This window comes from Sphaerodactylus townsendi, linkage group LG10 (genome assembly GCF_021028975.2).
Source record: "Sphaerodactylus townsendi isolate TG3544 linkage group LG10, MPM_Stown_v2.3, whole genome shotgun sequence".
NCBI classification, from domain to species: Eukaryota; Metazoa; Chordata; class Lepidosauria; order Squamata; family Sphaerodactylidae; genus Sphaerodactylus; species Sphaerodactylus townsendi.
In genome coordinates this window covers 75,799,697-75,815,921 of record NC_059434.1, presented here as the reverse complement: position 1 = coordinate 75,815,921, position 16,225 = coordinate 75,799,697, and the positions used below count along the sequence as shown (strand labels likewise).

Sequence of the window (16,225 nt, the reverse complement as noted above, 5' to 3'; positions counted from 1 at the left end):
GTGGGGGGGGGGGGGGGTGGGGGGGGGGGGGGGTGGGGGGGGGGGGGGGTGGGGGGGGGGGGGGGTGGGGGGGGGGGGGGGTGGGGGGGGGGGGGGGTGGGGGGGGGGGGGGGTGGGGGGGGGGGGGGGTGGGGGGGGGGGGGGGTGGGGGGGGGGGGGGGTGGGGGGGGGGGGGGGTGGGGGGGGGGGGGGGTGGGGGGGGGGGGGGGTGGGGGGGGGGGGGGGTGGGGGGGGGGGGGGGTGGGGGGGGGGGGGGGTGGGGGGGGGGGGGGGTGGGGGGGGGGGGGGGTGGGGGGGGGGGGGGGTGGGGGGGGGGGGGGGTGGGGGGGGGGGGGGGTGGGGGGGGGGGGGGGTGGGGGGGGGGGGGGGTGGGGGGGGGGGGGGGTGGGGGGGGGGGGGGGTGGGGGGGGGGGGGGGTGGGGGGGGGGGGGGGTGGGGGGGGGGGGGGGTGGGGGGGGGGGGGGGTGGGGGGGGGGGGGGGTGGGGGGGGGGGGGGGTGGGGGGGGGGGGGGGTGGGGGGGGGGGGGGGTGGGGGGGGGGGGGGGTGGGGGGGGGGGGGGGTGGGGGGGGGGGGGGGTGGGGGGGGGGGGGGGTGGGGGGGGGGGGGGGTGGGGGGGGGGGGGGGTGGGGGGGGGGGGGGGTGGGGGGGGGGGGGGGTGGGGGGGGGGGGGGGTGGGGGGGGGGGGGGGTGGGGGGGGGGGGGGGTGGGGGGGGGGGGGGGTGGGGGGGGGGGGGGGTGGGGGGGGGGGGGGGTGGGGGGGGGGGGGGGTGGGGGGGGGGGGGGGTGGGGGGGGGGGGGGGTGGGGGGGGGGGGGGGTGGGGGGGGGGGGGGGTGGGGGGGGGGGGGGGTGGGGGGGGGGGGGGGTGGGGGGGGGGGGGGGTGGGGGGGGGGGGGGGTGGGGGGGGGGGGGGGTGGGGGGGGGGGGGGGTGGGGGGGGGGGGGGGTGGGGGGGGGGGGGGGTGGGGGGGGGGGGGGGTGGGGGGGGGGGGGGGTGGGGGGGGGGGGGGGTGGGGGGGGGGGGGGGTGGGGGGGGGGGGGGGTGGGGGGGGGGGGGGGTGGGGGGGGGGGGGGGTGGGGGGGGGGGGGGGTGGGGGGGGGGGGGGGTGGGGGGGGGGGGGGGTGGGGGGGGGGGGGGGTGGGGGGGGGGGGGGGTGGGGGGGGGGGGGGGTGGGGGGGGGGGGGGGTGGGGGGGGGGGGGGGTGGGGGGGGGGGGGGGTGGGGGGGGGGGGGGGTGGGGGGGGGGGGGGGTGGGGGGGGGGGGGGGTGGGGGGGGGGGGGGGTGGGGGGGGGGGGGGGTGGGGGGGGGGGGGGGTGGGGGGGGGGGGGGGTGGGGGGGGGGGGGGGTGGGGGGGGGGGGGGGTGGGGGGGGGGGGGGGTGGGGGGGGGGGGGGGTGGGGGGGGGGGGGGGTGGGGGGGGGGGGGGGTGGGGGGGGGGGGGGGTGGGGGGGGGGGGGGGTGGGGGGGGGGGGGGGTGGGGGGGGGGGGGGGTGGGGGGGGGGGGGGGTGGGGGGGGGGGGGGGTGGGGGGGGGGGGGGGTGGGGGGGGGGGGGGGTGGGGGGGGGGGGGGGTGGGGGGGGGGGGGGGTGGGGGGGGGGGGGGGTGGGGGGGGGGGGGGGTGGGGGGGGGGGGGGGTGGGGGGGGGGGGGGGTGGGGGGGGGGGGGGGTGGGGGGGGGGGGGGGTGGGGGGGGGGGGGGGTGGGGGGGGGGGGGGGTGGGGGGGGGGGGGGGTGGGGGGGGGGGGGGGTGGGGGGGGGGGGGGGTGGGGGGGGGGGGGGGTGGGGGGGGGGGGGGGTGGGGGGGGGGGGGGGTGGGGGGGGGGGGGGGTGGGGGGGGGGGGGGGTGGGGGGGGGGGGGGGTGGGGGGGGGGGGGGGTGGGGGGGGGGGGGGGTGGGGGGGGGGGGGGGTGGGGGGGGGGGGGGGTGGGGGGGGGGGGGGGTGGGGGGGGGGGGGGGTGGGGGGGGGGGGGGGTGGGGGGGGGGGGGGGTGGGGGGGGGGGGGGGTGGGGGGGGGGGGGGGTGGGGGGGGGGGGGGGTGGGGGGGGGGGGGGGTGGGGGGGGGGGGGGGTGGGGGGGGGGGGGGGTGGGGGGGGGGGGGGGTGGGGGGGGGGGGGGGTGGGGGGGGGGGGGGGTGGGGGGGGGGGGGGGTGGGGGGGGGGGGGGGTGGGGGGGGGGGGGGGTGGGGGGGGGGGGGGGTGGGGGGGGGGGGGGGTGGGGGGGGGGGGGGGTGGGGGGGGGGGGGGGTGGGGGGGGGGGGGGGTGGGGGGGGGGGGGGGTGGGGGGGGGGGGGGGTGGGGGGGGGGGGGGGTGGGGGGGGGGGGGGGTGGGGGGGGGGGGGGGTGGGGGGGGGGGGGGGTGGGGGGGGGGGGGGGTGGGGGGGGGGGGGGGTGGGGGGGGGGGGGGGTGGGGGGGGGTGGGGGGGGGGGGGGGGGGGGGGGGGGGGGGGGGGGGGGGGGGGGGGGGGGGGGGGGGGGGGGGGGGGGGGGGGGGTGGGGGGGGGGGGGGGGGGGGGGGGGGGGGGGTCGGGGGGGGGGGGGGGGGGGGGGGGGGGGGGTGGGGGGGGGGGGGGGGAGGGTTGCTTTTTCTCACGTTGTTCTTGGTAGGGGTTGTTCTCTGGATGGTGCTAGGAAGGGAAGCGAGGAATTTATAGTCCTCTTGTATTCTAGAAATGGATCTTGTAAAATGTTTTACACATGTGTTCAAATTACAAGCCAGTCTGAGGAGGCCACATATGCATTTCCTAAATAAATCAAATAAAACCAGGATGTCTGAAGTGGCTCTAAAGTAACGGAGGAGAAGATGGTGGCTGAGGGGATTGGTTGAAAACTTTGCCTTTGCTACAGATTTACAGTTGGACAGCATTCGTTGCTTATGGCCAAAGGCTATTACACTCAATCACAAAAAGATAAAGCATACATGATAAATAACATCACTACAACCATCGTGGTAAGCACATTTTACCATGTTAAAATGTGTTGCTACCGTGTTTCCCTGAAAATAAGAGAGTGTCTTATATTAATTTTTGCTCCCAAAGATGTCTTATTTTCAGGGGATGTCTTATTTTTCTGTGTTCTGTTCGTCGGGCATGCTTCCAAACAAAAACTTTGCTATGTCTTACTTTCGGAGGATGCCTTATATTTATCACTTCAGCAAAACCTCTACTACGTCTTATTTTCTGGGGATGTCTTATATTCGGGGAAACAGGGTACAAACTCAGTAAGTGACTTCCATCATGCCACTTCTTCTCAGCGGTCTCTTTCTCCCCACTGTTATCTGCAATGTGGGGATGATGACCTACCTTACAGGGCTGTTGTGAGCATTAAAACATGTGAGGTGCTTTGGATTCTGAAAGCGCTGTATACACTCCATGTTATTACTGTGGTGGCAAAATGAATACTTGTGCCACAATGGACTTTAAATAATCCACTGAATTATAAAACAGATTGTGTGACAGATAATGCTGTGTTTGCTATTGTTGTGTATTTATGGGTTATGTTAATAAATGATTCCTTCTGTGATCTCCTCAGCCTTAGGAACCTGGGTGGAATCCTGCCCACTGGAGGTCGCTCAGTCACTCTTATGGGCAGCCTTGCATAGCTGATTAACTCCGCAGTTGGAAATGTTATGGTGTTTGAATCCCAGAAACTAGAATTTTGTGATCACTAAAAACATAATTGCTCATTGTGAAGCCATCACAGGACTGCCAAGAGAGGAAGGCTCCTGTGATTCCGTGGAGCAGAAGACACTTTGTCCTCCTCTTCAAATAAATCTGCTAATTGATTTAACTCTTTGCATAATTCCTCATAATATGGACTTGAGGCCTGCGTGGTGGAGATGCATTTGCACTTGGAAGCAATATTAATTTTTAAGGAAAATGTCCCCTTACCACCCGATTTGTTTTTAATTCTAACTGGTACTGTGCCTTTAGCTTTACCTTCATTCTCTGGAAAATAATCTTGTGTCTTCTTAAAGATCAGGGAATTGTTTTGTGAGGTGATGTTTCACAGATCAAAGATCACTGGGTCAGATGCACAACGCAGTAACTTCAAGCCCCTCCCACACATGCAGAATAATGCACTATCAATCAACTTTCACAATTGTTTGCAAGTGGATTTTGCTATTTCACACAGTAAAATCCAGCTTCAAAGTGCACTGAAAATGGATTGAAATTGCATTATTTTGCAAGTGTGGAAGGGGCCTTAAGTGGATCAGTAGCTGTCTGTCTGTCTGTCTTCACAATCAATCAATCATGGGGGGAAATAGTTTTAGCAGTGAGACCAAGAGGCCAGATAACATACAGTACATGTGAAAATGACAGCAAACTGAAAGAGAACCCAATGAGAGAATGGGTGTACCTGATTCCTCTCTTTGCCAATTCATCACCAATTGGGAATGTGCCACACCTACTTTCATCAGGCCGTCTAGTCTTCTGATTGGATCTTCCTTTCAATTCTGATCTGTACAATAGTCTCTCAGATAGCTGATAACATGATCTTCCTTCTCCCTCTACTCGGGCTATGTTCTTTACTGTGGTTATCACATCATGCATCTGAGAACATGGGTGCCGCTGCATGAATACTTATCCCACAATATGACCGAGAGTTATGAGTAGTAGCTCTCCAGGGTCTTAGCAGTCTTTCACATCAGCTACTCTATCAGATGGAGATGCCAGATCTCAGAAGCCTAAGCAGAGTTGGTCCCGGTTAGTAGTTGGATGGGAGACCACCAAGGAAGTCCAGGGATGCTGTGAGGCCAGCAATGCCAAATCAACTCTGAATATTGCCTTTATTGCCTTTGGGGTTGCTATAAATCAGCCGTGATTTGATAGCACTTTGTGCACATAAAGACGAGTTGTTTGTGTGAAACATATGTGGTGAAGCTGGCTATAATTCTACAGAAACTTAAGCTAGAATTGAAACTTGTTAATCTTTAAGGAATGAACCTGTGCATGGTGTGGACAAGACAAGCAAGAGATTAGTAAGAATATAAGAAAGAGCCTTGCTGGATCAAACCAGAGTCTATCTAGTTCAGCACTCTGCTACTCGCAGTGGCCCACCAGGTGCCTTTGGGAGCTCACGTGCAGGATGTGAAAGCAGTGGCCTTCTGCTGCTGCTGCTTCTGCTGCCGCCAAGCACTTGGTCTGCTAAGACATAGGTGTCAAACTTGCGGCTCTCCAGATGTTATGTACTACAATTCCCATCATCCCCTGCCAGCATCATGCTGGCAAGGGATGATGGGAACTGTAGTCCATAACATCTGGAGGGCCATGAGTTTGACACCTGTGTGCTAAGGCATTTGCAATCTCAGATCAAGGAGGATCAAGATTGGTAGCCATAGATCGACTTCTCCTCCATAAATCTGTCCAAGCCCTTTTTGAAGCTATCCAGGTTAGTAGCCATCACCACCTCCTGTGGCAGCATATTCCATGGTCATAATATCCCATGGTCATAACAGTGAAACAATCATGATCATGGTCATAATAGTGAAATAATAGTGAAACATGGTCATAATAGTGAAACAAACATGAAGTGTGCAATCAACACAGGACAACAGTCAACTGGTTCTGGGTATTATGGAGTCCTGATAAGAAAATGGTTGTAGCGGTATCTCCCATCTTCTCCTTCAATGCCCCTGAGACAGATAGTGGTGGGAATTGCCTTCAAGTGTCAGCCATATTGTGATGACCCCTGCAGGGGTTTTCAAGGCAGGAGATTTTCAGAGGTGGTTTGCGATTGCTTGCTCTTCGTAGCAACCCTGATATTCCCTGGCTGTCTCCCATCCAGATAGTATCAGTAAGGAATGTAAATTACTTACATACCCAGTACAGTTGTTTATGGGACTATCGCCATGGATATGAAGGGGCTCATTCCTAAGCTACTCCTCTTTTTAAAAGTTTAGGTAGTTCTTTTTCATCATCAAGTGGTCCTCTTTGCTTTATTTCTGACACTCAATCTTATGTTATGAAAAAAGTGTAGTATAGGACTAGAGTCTTATGATATGTGCACTAGGCAAGTGCAGGCACTCCACCGCCACACCCTTCCTGGATTTTGCATTTTATATGCAAAACAAGATCCATCTAGTTTACAAGATGAGATATTTTGCTTTGGAGCTTCATTGCCAATTTTTAAGTTGCCCTTGAAAGCAAATGGATGGTGATTCTTTCTGCTTCAAACACATATTCTCTCTTCTCTCTCTCTACATATGTGTGTGTGTGTATTCCCCCTTGTTGCTCTATCACATGTACAAGCCCAATTTCTGCTTGCGTAGGATGACATGACATAGAAAGAGAGAAAGAGCCTGTTTTTCTGAAGCTGTGATGGCTTATTGCAGGGGTCTTCAAACTATGGCCCTCCAGATGTTCATGGACTACAATTCCCATCAGCCCCTGCCAGCATGGCCAAGTGGTAGGGCTCATGGGAATTGTAGTCTATGAACATCTGGAGGGCCATAGTTTGAAGACCCCTGGCTTATTGCTTTGCAAAGAGAGGCTGGATGACCATCTGTCAGGAGTGCTTTGATTGTGTGTTCCTGCATTGCAGGGGGTTGGACTAGATGGCCCTTGGGGTCTCTTCCAACTCTATGACTCTAAATACTTTACAGTCTTGAAGTACACTTTACAGACCAGCTAATCTGTGTTCCAGGTAAAGTGGCAGAAGTTGTTGTTAAAGAGAAAATTGTTACACAAAGGTCATTTATGCATGCAGTGTCTACCCCGTGGCCATCAGCTTTGCAGTGAGTTTTCCTGTTCTTTTTATGTTTGAACAAGATTCCCCTGCCAGGAAGTGTCCCCAGCCAAGCCGATCTGCCATTTTACCCACCCATTCTCTCAGTTCAACCTCTAGCTGGGAAGGTTGCTCTCTGCTGCCTTTGTGTTTGTGTGCCATCTTGGATCTAGTGTTATTTTGCTAGATCATGTCAATTTCATGTAGATTTCATTAATCTGTTGCTTGAGCAATAGACTGGCAGTGTTAAAATTTGTTAAAAAGCTCTTCTGATCGCTCTGAATTGCTGCTTTGAAGAGTGGGAGGACCTGCTGGTGGGTGGATGGGGGAGAAGCGAGAAAACCGATGCAAGCAAAATGCATCCTGTCTCCCTTCACTTTCCCCGTGATGTGAGCAGAGGCGGAGCTTCCGGGGGACATGTTGCACTGGGTTCACACCTGGGGGCGGAAGATCCCCCACACACAGTTACTTTAGTGAAACGGTGCAGGCTGGAGAAGCAGCCTGTTCCCTTCAGGCTGAAAATGGCATGGTGGGAACTATACTTCCCAGAAGACCTTGCGAGCCCCACGGTCTCATGGGAAGTGTAGTTCCACCTATTTCAACCTGAAGTGAATAGACTCCCACTTTCCAGTCTGAACTAAAGGTAAGGGGAAATTGAGGGGCTGGCGAAGAGTGAGAGAAAACACAGAGTGTGCACCGGGTACAGTATGCCCCAGCTACGCCTCTGGATGTGAGACGAAAAATCACTCTTTCATAGGTTTTGGAAACTCTAGAGATTCTCTGACCTGAGGTGTGGGGAGTTTGGGAGAGGGGACAATGTGTGTGTTACAGATAATCCAACCTGAAGGGAATGCATGCCCAATGCAAAGCAACCCCCAAGTGAATGAATGGCCATAGTGAAGAAAGGAAGAAATGGCAGCATGGATTCTCAAAGGGAAATTCTGCAACACCAACAGGTATCTCTGTGTTGCCCAAGTAGGGGGACCCTTTCAAATCATGTTCATGGGGAGGGGTGGGGAAGGCTCAACCCGATTCTCCACTCAGACTGCAGTCCCGATCAGAACTGATCCCAGGGTGCCTGAAAATGAAAATGTAAAAAATGCTAGGTATTCTGTTCACTAATGTGGGTAAGTTTCTTTAGTGGAACAAACAGGTGCACTGAGAAGGCTAACTCTTCCCTCCTCCCACCATGGTTCTAGTCTGAGTTGGGTCCCCATGCGCCCTGCCGGAGCTATGGAAACCCACACAATTTAGACTCTTAGTGCACAACAGTGGAGAAGAACATTGATGACCTCCAAATTGGGGCAGCTGCCAGATCTCAGAAAGGTGGCCATATTCTACCGCAAGTCATCAAAATTCATGCTAAGCAGCAGTGGCGTAGTGGTTAAGAGCAGGTGTACTCTAATCTGGAGGAACCAGGTTTGATTCCCTGCTCTGCCTTCTGAGCTGTGGAGGCTTATCTGGAGAATTCAGATTAGCCTGTACACTCCAGAACACACCAGCTGGGTGACCTTGGGCTAGTCAAAGTTCTTCGGAGCTCTCTCAGTCCCACCTACCTCACAGGGTGTTTGTTGTGAGGGGGGAAGAAAGGAGTTTGTAAGCCCCTTTGAGTCTCCTTACAGGAGAGAAAGTGGGGAAATAAATCCAACTGTTTTTCTTCTTCTAAAGTGTTGTTGTTTTTGGTTGTATCAATTTCTGTGGTGATAGTTTTAGAAGGTAGCCATGTTGGTCTGCAGTTGACTAGTTATAGTCCTAGTAGTCCATTAAAGAGCAACAAGGTTTCTGGTGAAGAAGCTTTTGAGAGTCAGAGTTCCCTTTCCATGGCCTATACCTAATGCGAGAGCCAGCATGATGTAGAGGTTAAGGTATCGAACTAGAACCCTGGAAATCCTAGTTCAGCTCCTCACTTGGGTGACCTCGGGCCAGTCACACACTCTCAGCCCTAACCATGACTAGTATTTGGATAGGAGACCTCAAATGAATACCAGGTTTTTGACGTGGAAGAGGCAATGGCAAACCACCTCCTTACACGTCTGGCCTTGAAAACCTTACAGCAGTGGCACTCCAGATGTTATGGACTACAATACCCATCAGCCCCTGCCAGGATGGCCAATTGCCATCCTGGCAGGGGCTGATGGGAATTGTAGTCCATAACATCTGGAGTGCCAAAGGTTCGCCACCACGGCCCTACATCAGCTGATTGCCATACATCAGCTGTGACTTGATGGGGGCGGGGGCAGGGAGCCTAATGTAATAGCCAAGCCCTTCTGTGGTTCTTTCTCACCATACTTCCGCCTTGTCACAGCTGGAGATCGCTATCCTTATGAGAACTGGCTGGTGAGGAACTCACAATGTATGAGAATGCAGGAAGGCATTTTGGGCCACTATGATGGAGCCTGTGTAATCCAGAGAGAATGAAATCTGTAATTCTTATCCGTTGTTAACATCTGTGGGCCATTAAAGATCGTAAAAAGCCTTCTTAATTGAAAAGTGCCACCTACGTTATATGTAACCCTTTCTCCCAGGGAGTTTTCTCATGTCCAAAATGCATTAATGTTCAGGAAGATCTCAGCTGGGTTGAGATAAGAGTCCATGAAGGTTGTGCAACCTTCGATATCAGTAGAGAAGGGGGTGGACTGAAGATTGGACATTTTTCCAGTGCTTTGCTATAGTGAGCATAACAGCAACTATATTTCTAGGGTGTTGTGGGTTTTCTAGGTTGTGTGACCATGTTCCAGTAGCATTTTCTCCTGTCATTTCGCCTGCATCTGTGGCTGGCATCTTCAGAGGACCTGAATGAGAACTGGATGGAATGAGATCGTCTGAAGATGCCAGCCATGGATGCAGGCGAAACGACAGGAGAAAATGCTACTGGAACATGGCCACACAACCCGGAAAACCCACAACACCCTAGTGATTCCAGCCGTGAAAGCCTTCGTTCGACAACTACAATTCTCTTTGTGAAGAATCCTCCCCTCCCTCTTTTGGGGTTTTGCTTATACTTTTGTAGCCCATTTTCAAATGGTGAGAGCAAAGTTCCAGTTCATGCATGCATTTCAGCCGCAGACACTTTTTAATTGGCATTGTGTGTAGTGGAGGGGAAGGTCAAGGGGAAGCAGGTATGCCGGCAACAGTCAAAAGGTCACAAAGTGGTATTCTTGTAGAGGCCATAATCGCTTTCTTGGTTCTCTTGGATGCTGGTTTTTGAACTGATTTAAATTGTGCAGTGCCTACTGCTTTTCTGTTTGTTCCCAACCGTGGCCTGGGGGGTTTAAGCTCTGAATGGTTTGTTATAGGTCCCAGGAGTGCCCCTCCCAGATTGAACACAGCTTCATTTGCCTGCTCTGAGAAACAGCTGGTAACTCGCTAGTGCGGTTGGGCCAGCCCTTGGCAGCCTGTAATCTTCTTGTTCCCAGCCTACCATAAATGCCTCTTTAGTGATTAGGACTTGTGCTGTTTACCTTTCTCCTTGAACTTTCAAGAGTTTCCAGCACAGTCTTTCCTCTCTCTCCCTCCTACAGCACGCCATTTAGCCTCTGCAAGGAGTTACCTCCCGATAACAGTATACACTATAGATAAAAAGCAGCATGAGCCAAAGGAACTTGGTGTTGTTTTCAGCCAACCGCTTCAAAGAGAACAGACTTCCTGCACTTTTATTTAAAGGAAGCATTGGGTGCCTTGGAAGACTTTAAATATGGAAAGTGTTCAGGCGGGGGGAGCATCTATGTCTGGCAGACAGGGAAGGGAAGAATTTTTTTTAAGCTGCTGAAGGATGGAACCATTTACTGTATAGTCTGCCGTCCTCTCTGACACTCCAGACACATTGCAATATTCAGCAATGCAATAGGATGATGCCTCATCCCCAAGCCTACCACAGAAATTTGGCATCATTTTAAATCTTGGTGTTGTTTTTTTACTTTTGCAAACACTGTGTGGGTGTGATCTTGTGGCAGGAGGCTGGCACAGGGCATAAGTGGTTCCTGTCTCTCCCTTAAGCAGTTTTCAAGAGCCAAAACAGCCACTGTGTGTTGGTGTGTGTATAATATCTGCGCAACCTGCTCTGCCCGTATTGCCCCCAAAGGCCCCTCTGGTCCCTGGAGGGGAATGTATTGGTGGTCCCGGGCCCCAGGGATGTCCGGCTGGCTTCAACACGGCTGGCTTCAACACGGTACCAACCTGGTGGAACGCTCTTACTGCTGACATCCCGGATTCACGGCCCTGTATCAGTTCTGCAGGGCCTATAAAACAGCTGTGTCCCACTGGGCCTTTCCTGCCAGGTATCCCCCTAATTAAAAAGATGTTTCTGATCCCCATCTAGGCTTGGCTGTACATTCATCTTTTTTTGTACTCCTTGTGTGGTGATGGTATCTATCCCTAAATTATTGTTAACTATTGTAAATGGGTTTTAATTGATTTTAATTATATTTTGTGATGTTTTAAATGTTATTAATTATTGTATTGTATGGATTTTAATGTAAGCCGTCTGGAGTCTTCCCGAAAAAGGCGGGGTATAAATGTAATTAATTGATTAATTGATTGATTAATAGACATATAATAGGGAGGGAAAGTAGTGTGGTATAGCCAGGTCTTCAGATCTCAGAAGCTTAGCAGGGTCGACTCCTGGAAGGGAGACCTCCACGGAAGGTTCTGCAGAGGAAGACTATGGCAAACCACCACTGCTGCTTCTCATTTGCCTTGAAAGCTCCTTGCTGAGATTACCATAAGTCGGTCGTAATTTGTTGGCAATTTACACACAACACACACAGTAGACATGCAATGCACTGTAATAACATTGGATTACAAAGTTAGAAATCCATGTAATCAAACAGTGTAAGACATGTCAAAAAGTGTTTGTCGGTATTTCATTTTATCCCTCACTTGGGACCCAGTAATAATCTTCCTCCCCAGATTTTATACAAATTAGATAAATTAATTTGAGAAGTAAAGATTCACACAGGGTCACTCTGAACATTTGAACCCAGATCCCCTTGATCAACTAAGTCCACCAATGTAGTCAGTTAATCCCTCTTGTTTACAACCATCATGATGGATTTGTTTTTATTTTAAAAAACCCCAAAGTGGGTAAAGATGGCCAATAGTAGGAAAGACAATCCTGATAAAATTACTCCTATATATTTTTTTAGAAAATCCCACCAGTGTAGCTACAACAAATATTGTACATTTGGGGGTAACTGTGTATAATAAAATACAAATCTAAAACGAATTACCTTCCACTGTTTGGCAAAAGACCATTGAGAGCTATTTTCCAAGCCCTTCTAAAGGGTGCAAAGCTGCAGCCTGCCATACAAACTCTAGCTGGCTATTGCAGGAACGGAGCGAGGGGGAAAAGCGCCCGGTGCAATGGTGCGTCCTCTGCACCTGCCACGCCAACGTCTGCCCCGGAACGTCCCCACCACGGCCCCAGAATGCCCTCGCCACACCCCCTACAGAGATGCGTGCCAGGTGTGTTGCGCACCCCCATCCCCTTGGAGCTCCGCCTCTGGGCTATTGCAAATAGGTTAGGCTACGTAGAAAAATGCTAAACTCTTGATAGATGCCAGGTGAGAGTTGATAGCAGGGCACTGGGCAGAGGTAAGGAGGTAATCAGGTATGTGGACCCTTAATTATGAAAGGTTTTTAAGGGTAACAACCAGTGTGCTGGTTGAACCCAGAAACTGCAGGCAGCCAATGTAGTTGTTTTAGCTGTGGTGACCAATCACCAAATGTATGATCGCTTGTTACCAGTTGAAGCTTCCAAGTTGTCTTCAAGGGCAGGTCCACACAGCACTATGTTGCAGTAATCTCCCCTGGAAGTAGTGGTCACATTAGGTAGTGGTCACATTAGGTGTATCTAGGAAGACAGGTGTTTTTTTTCAATGAGATATAATTGGAAGAAAGTACAACTTGAACCTGTTTTTCAAGTCATCACAGACGGTCAAAGAGTGCTCCAAGACGATCAGAACAGACAGTAATAACTTCAGCTCATGCAAAACACAAAGTTCCCTGTTGAACATCATCCATGTCAACCTTGGAGCATCCTGTTCAGACGGGTTTTGTGTGTTCACCCTCCAACCCATACACATGTGATCATCACCACTTTTTGGACAGAGACTTCTGCACCTGGAGACTGGGAGGCAGTGTGATGCAGTGTGTGTGGGGGGTCATATTACGATCTGGGAGACCCACGACTGAATCCGCACTCCACCTCCACCATGGAAGGTGGTGGGTGTCCTTGAGCAAGTCATACACATTCGGCTTAAATTATTCTCATAGGGCTGTTGCAAGGATAAAATGGAGGGGACAAGAATGACGTATGTTGATTTGGGTCCCCCATTGGGGAGAAAGGCGAAGTAAAATAAATAAGAGAAAAATAGAAGCTGGGAGCTGTCAGCATACTGATGATACCCGACCCCAAAGTTTCAGATTACTACAGTCAGAAGATGCATAAATGTTTGTGTACATGTGTAACCTCAGCTTGTGGGTTCTGTGGGGCAGAACCTGGAATGGGTTTGCAACAACAATTTTTTAAAAACAAAATGGTTTACTTTCTTAACACATAACATCAAACATCAACATTTAACATCACACTTCAAGGTCCTGTTCAGGTTGTATTTTCAAGTCCTTATATTTACAGTCTACTGATACTGCCAAGTCCAATTCTTCTTTGCAAGTGGGTTGGCTGCTGGAGACTCCAAGGGCTTGATGAACAGGATTCAACATGATGAAGGTTTCCAGGAGAACTCTCACCCATTACAACCACAAAAAGAAACCCTGAAACAATAAACTCCAACATTTACAACATAGCAAAAATAAACTACCTTCCAGTAGTTCCCAACAATATTGCAGTTTACCTTAACAAGGTGTCAAGGGCTTATACAACCAAGGTCTGGTAGCCTTGTCTTCTCCAAAGAGCTCTGCAGCCTTTCTGCTGCTCTGAGTCTCCACCCCCTTACTGGTTCAACCCATTCTGGGCATGGGGGTTACACATGCGTATACAGTATCCTGGCACTTTCTAATTAATGTAACCATTCCACGATTGATAAAAAGTGGCAGAAAGAGCTGGTAAAATCAAGAGGCACTCCTTTGTCCCCAGCCATGTCATGACATGACATATCTTTTTCATTTTGGGAAAAGCAAGTCAATTTGGTTGCTAATTCATTTTGGGGGCGGGGGGCTCATGATTGTTGTTAGTGTGTGTTTCCGTTGTAAGACAAATAATTTGTTCTGTGTATTTACAGCCAGGAATGGGGATGATATATTAGGACTAAAGATCCTATTTAGGGAGAGTCGATGAGATATCAGAGAATCCAACTCCCCTGTATGCTAGAAAATGAACAGATGCAGAGATGACCCTTATGGATGGTGTGTACTGGGCAGCTGGAATGACCAAGCGTCCCCAGTAGCCTTGAAATTACTTCATTCTTAGGTTTGTAACTGCACTGCATTGTTTATAGGAAGGCAGTGAGTTGTTTTACTTTCTAATTTTCTAGTCCTATTACTATTGCATTGGTTATCTTATAATATATAACTCCATTGGTTTTTCTTTTGTTTTTCATTCTGTAATCTGCAGTGTTTGTACAGTCTTTCTTATTCTGCAGTCTGCGTTGTACTGCATTATTTGGATGTCTCATTCTGTATGGCAGCATTGTTTGCTTGCTTTTACGCTTTGTCATCTGTCTTGAGAAATTAAAGAAATAAAAATGTTTCGGATGGGAACGAGCAGCCCACTTTATGAGGAAGAACAAATTAAACCGTGTCATTTTTCAGGAGCATAAACTGACTATTTACTTCCAACCCTATCTTCAGTTGATGGCTGTTCATAATTTCTTCTTTTACAGATGAGCTGATTTGCACACCACTGTCAAGATGGCCTCCATAAAAACTTCAAATAACATAAACAAGTAAGGTTTTAATCCAGGGTGATGACACAGTGGATATAATTTGAACTTTTTTTCACTCTGTGTGTATGTATGTTTAAGTTTATCTTTTAAGCTTAAGAGTGACTTCTCTGATTTCTTTCTCCAAAAGAGTTTCTGGGGCTTTGAGTGAGGGAAGACTTGCATTGCTTCATTATCATTATGAGGGCAAGATATTGCTTATAACTTAAATAAAGAAGAGTAAACCCTTTTACAGCTGAAATAAGCCCCCTTGACTTACAGTTTTAAGGACACAATGGTGCTTTTTTTTGAAGTTAAGGAGGTATATCTTTGAAGTTAAGGAGTAACGCTCTCTCTTTCAGCTTTTGAAAGGTTGTTGATGGCCTTCACAAATTCTGTTTTACACCTCATAGAAGCAAATAGAGTATGGATTATATCACTGTGGTACATGGAAATTTGCTTTACAGCTTCTTCTTTTTACATCTAGTGAATGAAATGGAGCTTTGGGTTTGTCAAATGCAGAGTGATTCAGGGTGTCAGTTTTGATGGTGTAGCCCAGATTGCAACCCAAAACCCACTTATTTATCGCAAAGTGCCAACACGGCAATTTCACCTGAATACTGAGGTTTTAGTTTAGAAAGAGCGGTTGGCTCCAAGGCGTGCGTTACTTGGAAGTAAGCTTGGTGGTATTCGGTGGCTCTGCTTTAAAGCAACCATGCAACTCTTCCAACGGGTGAATCACGACCCTAGGAGTGTTTACTCAGAAGCAAGCCCCATTGCCAGCAACCGAGCTTACTCCCAGGTAAAGGATCGCGCTTTAGTTCTTCGCATGAAAATCAGTGGGGTTTAGCAGCGCTTAACAGGGTTATCTACACTGCTTCCCCAAAACTAGGTCTTAGGTTTAATGCTAATAATCGAGCCCAGTGGCCCAGGCCAGCCTAGATGTGGGGGGGCGACTCTGTTTGTGCGTGCCCACAGAGAGGGCTCTGAGTGCCACCTCTGGCACCCGTGCCATAGGTTCGCCACCACTGGTGTAGCCATTTGGCAGGTAGGATAGGTCAGAGACCACGGAATCTGGTCCCTGGCAACTCTGTCAGATTTGATTCCAATATTGTCAACTTGCCCTCAATATTGCTTGTAAAGAAAAGAGACGCAGAGTTATTTCTCATTTGACTATTACCATCTATTTTTGGGGTTTTGTGTATCATGAGTTTCAGTTACACTCATTTAATAGGTAAGCATTATATCTGCATATATAATTTGCATGTTGTCTGTAATGGGAAGCCCTTATTTATTCACAAACCCGATCACTTGCAAAGAGAGTAATTTTGTGTAGAAAAATGCCTTTCTTGCTGTACGGTCCCTGTCTGCAAATCCAAATGGCTTCTGAGAATATAGACCAGCTGTTCTCAGCCTGTGGGTCGCCAACCCCTTTGGGGGTCGAACGACCCTTTCACAGGGGTCGCCTAAGATTCTCCGCATCAGTGGTCTCCATCTGTAAAATGGATAAATGTTAGGGTTGGGGGTCATCACAACATGAGGAACTGTATTAAAGGGTCACGGCATTAGGAAGGTTGAGAACCACTGATATAGACCATTTGTGAAGAAAGCTTAGATGCCCGTGGACAA

The 16,225-nt window shown here is 51.8% G+C and overlaps 1 protein-coding gene across 1 annotated transcript in view; it reads left to right on the top strand.

The window, feature by feature from the left end:
* The first annotated feature begins 5,588 nt into the window (after positions 1-5,588).
* Positions 5,589-16,225, top strand: part of LOC125439822 (AF4/FMR2 family member 1-like) — a 118,748-nt gene continuing 108,111 nt past the window's right edge. Inside the window, exons 1-3 of the mRNA XM_048509087.1 lie at positions 5,589-5,600; positions 8,433-8,435; positions 14,558-14,620. Coding sequence (XP_048365044.1) covers positions 14,586-14,620 — 35 coding nt within the window. The 5' untranslated portion in view covers positions 5,589-5,600; positions 8,433-8,435; positions 14,558-14,585. The remainder of the gene's footprint in view (positions 5,601-8,432; positions 8,436-14,557; positions 14,621-16,225) is intronic.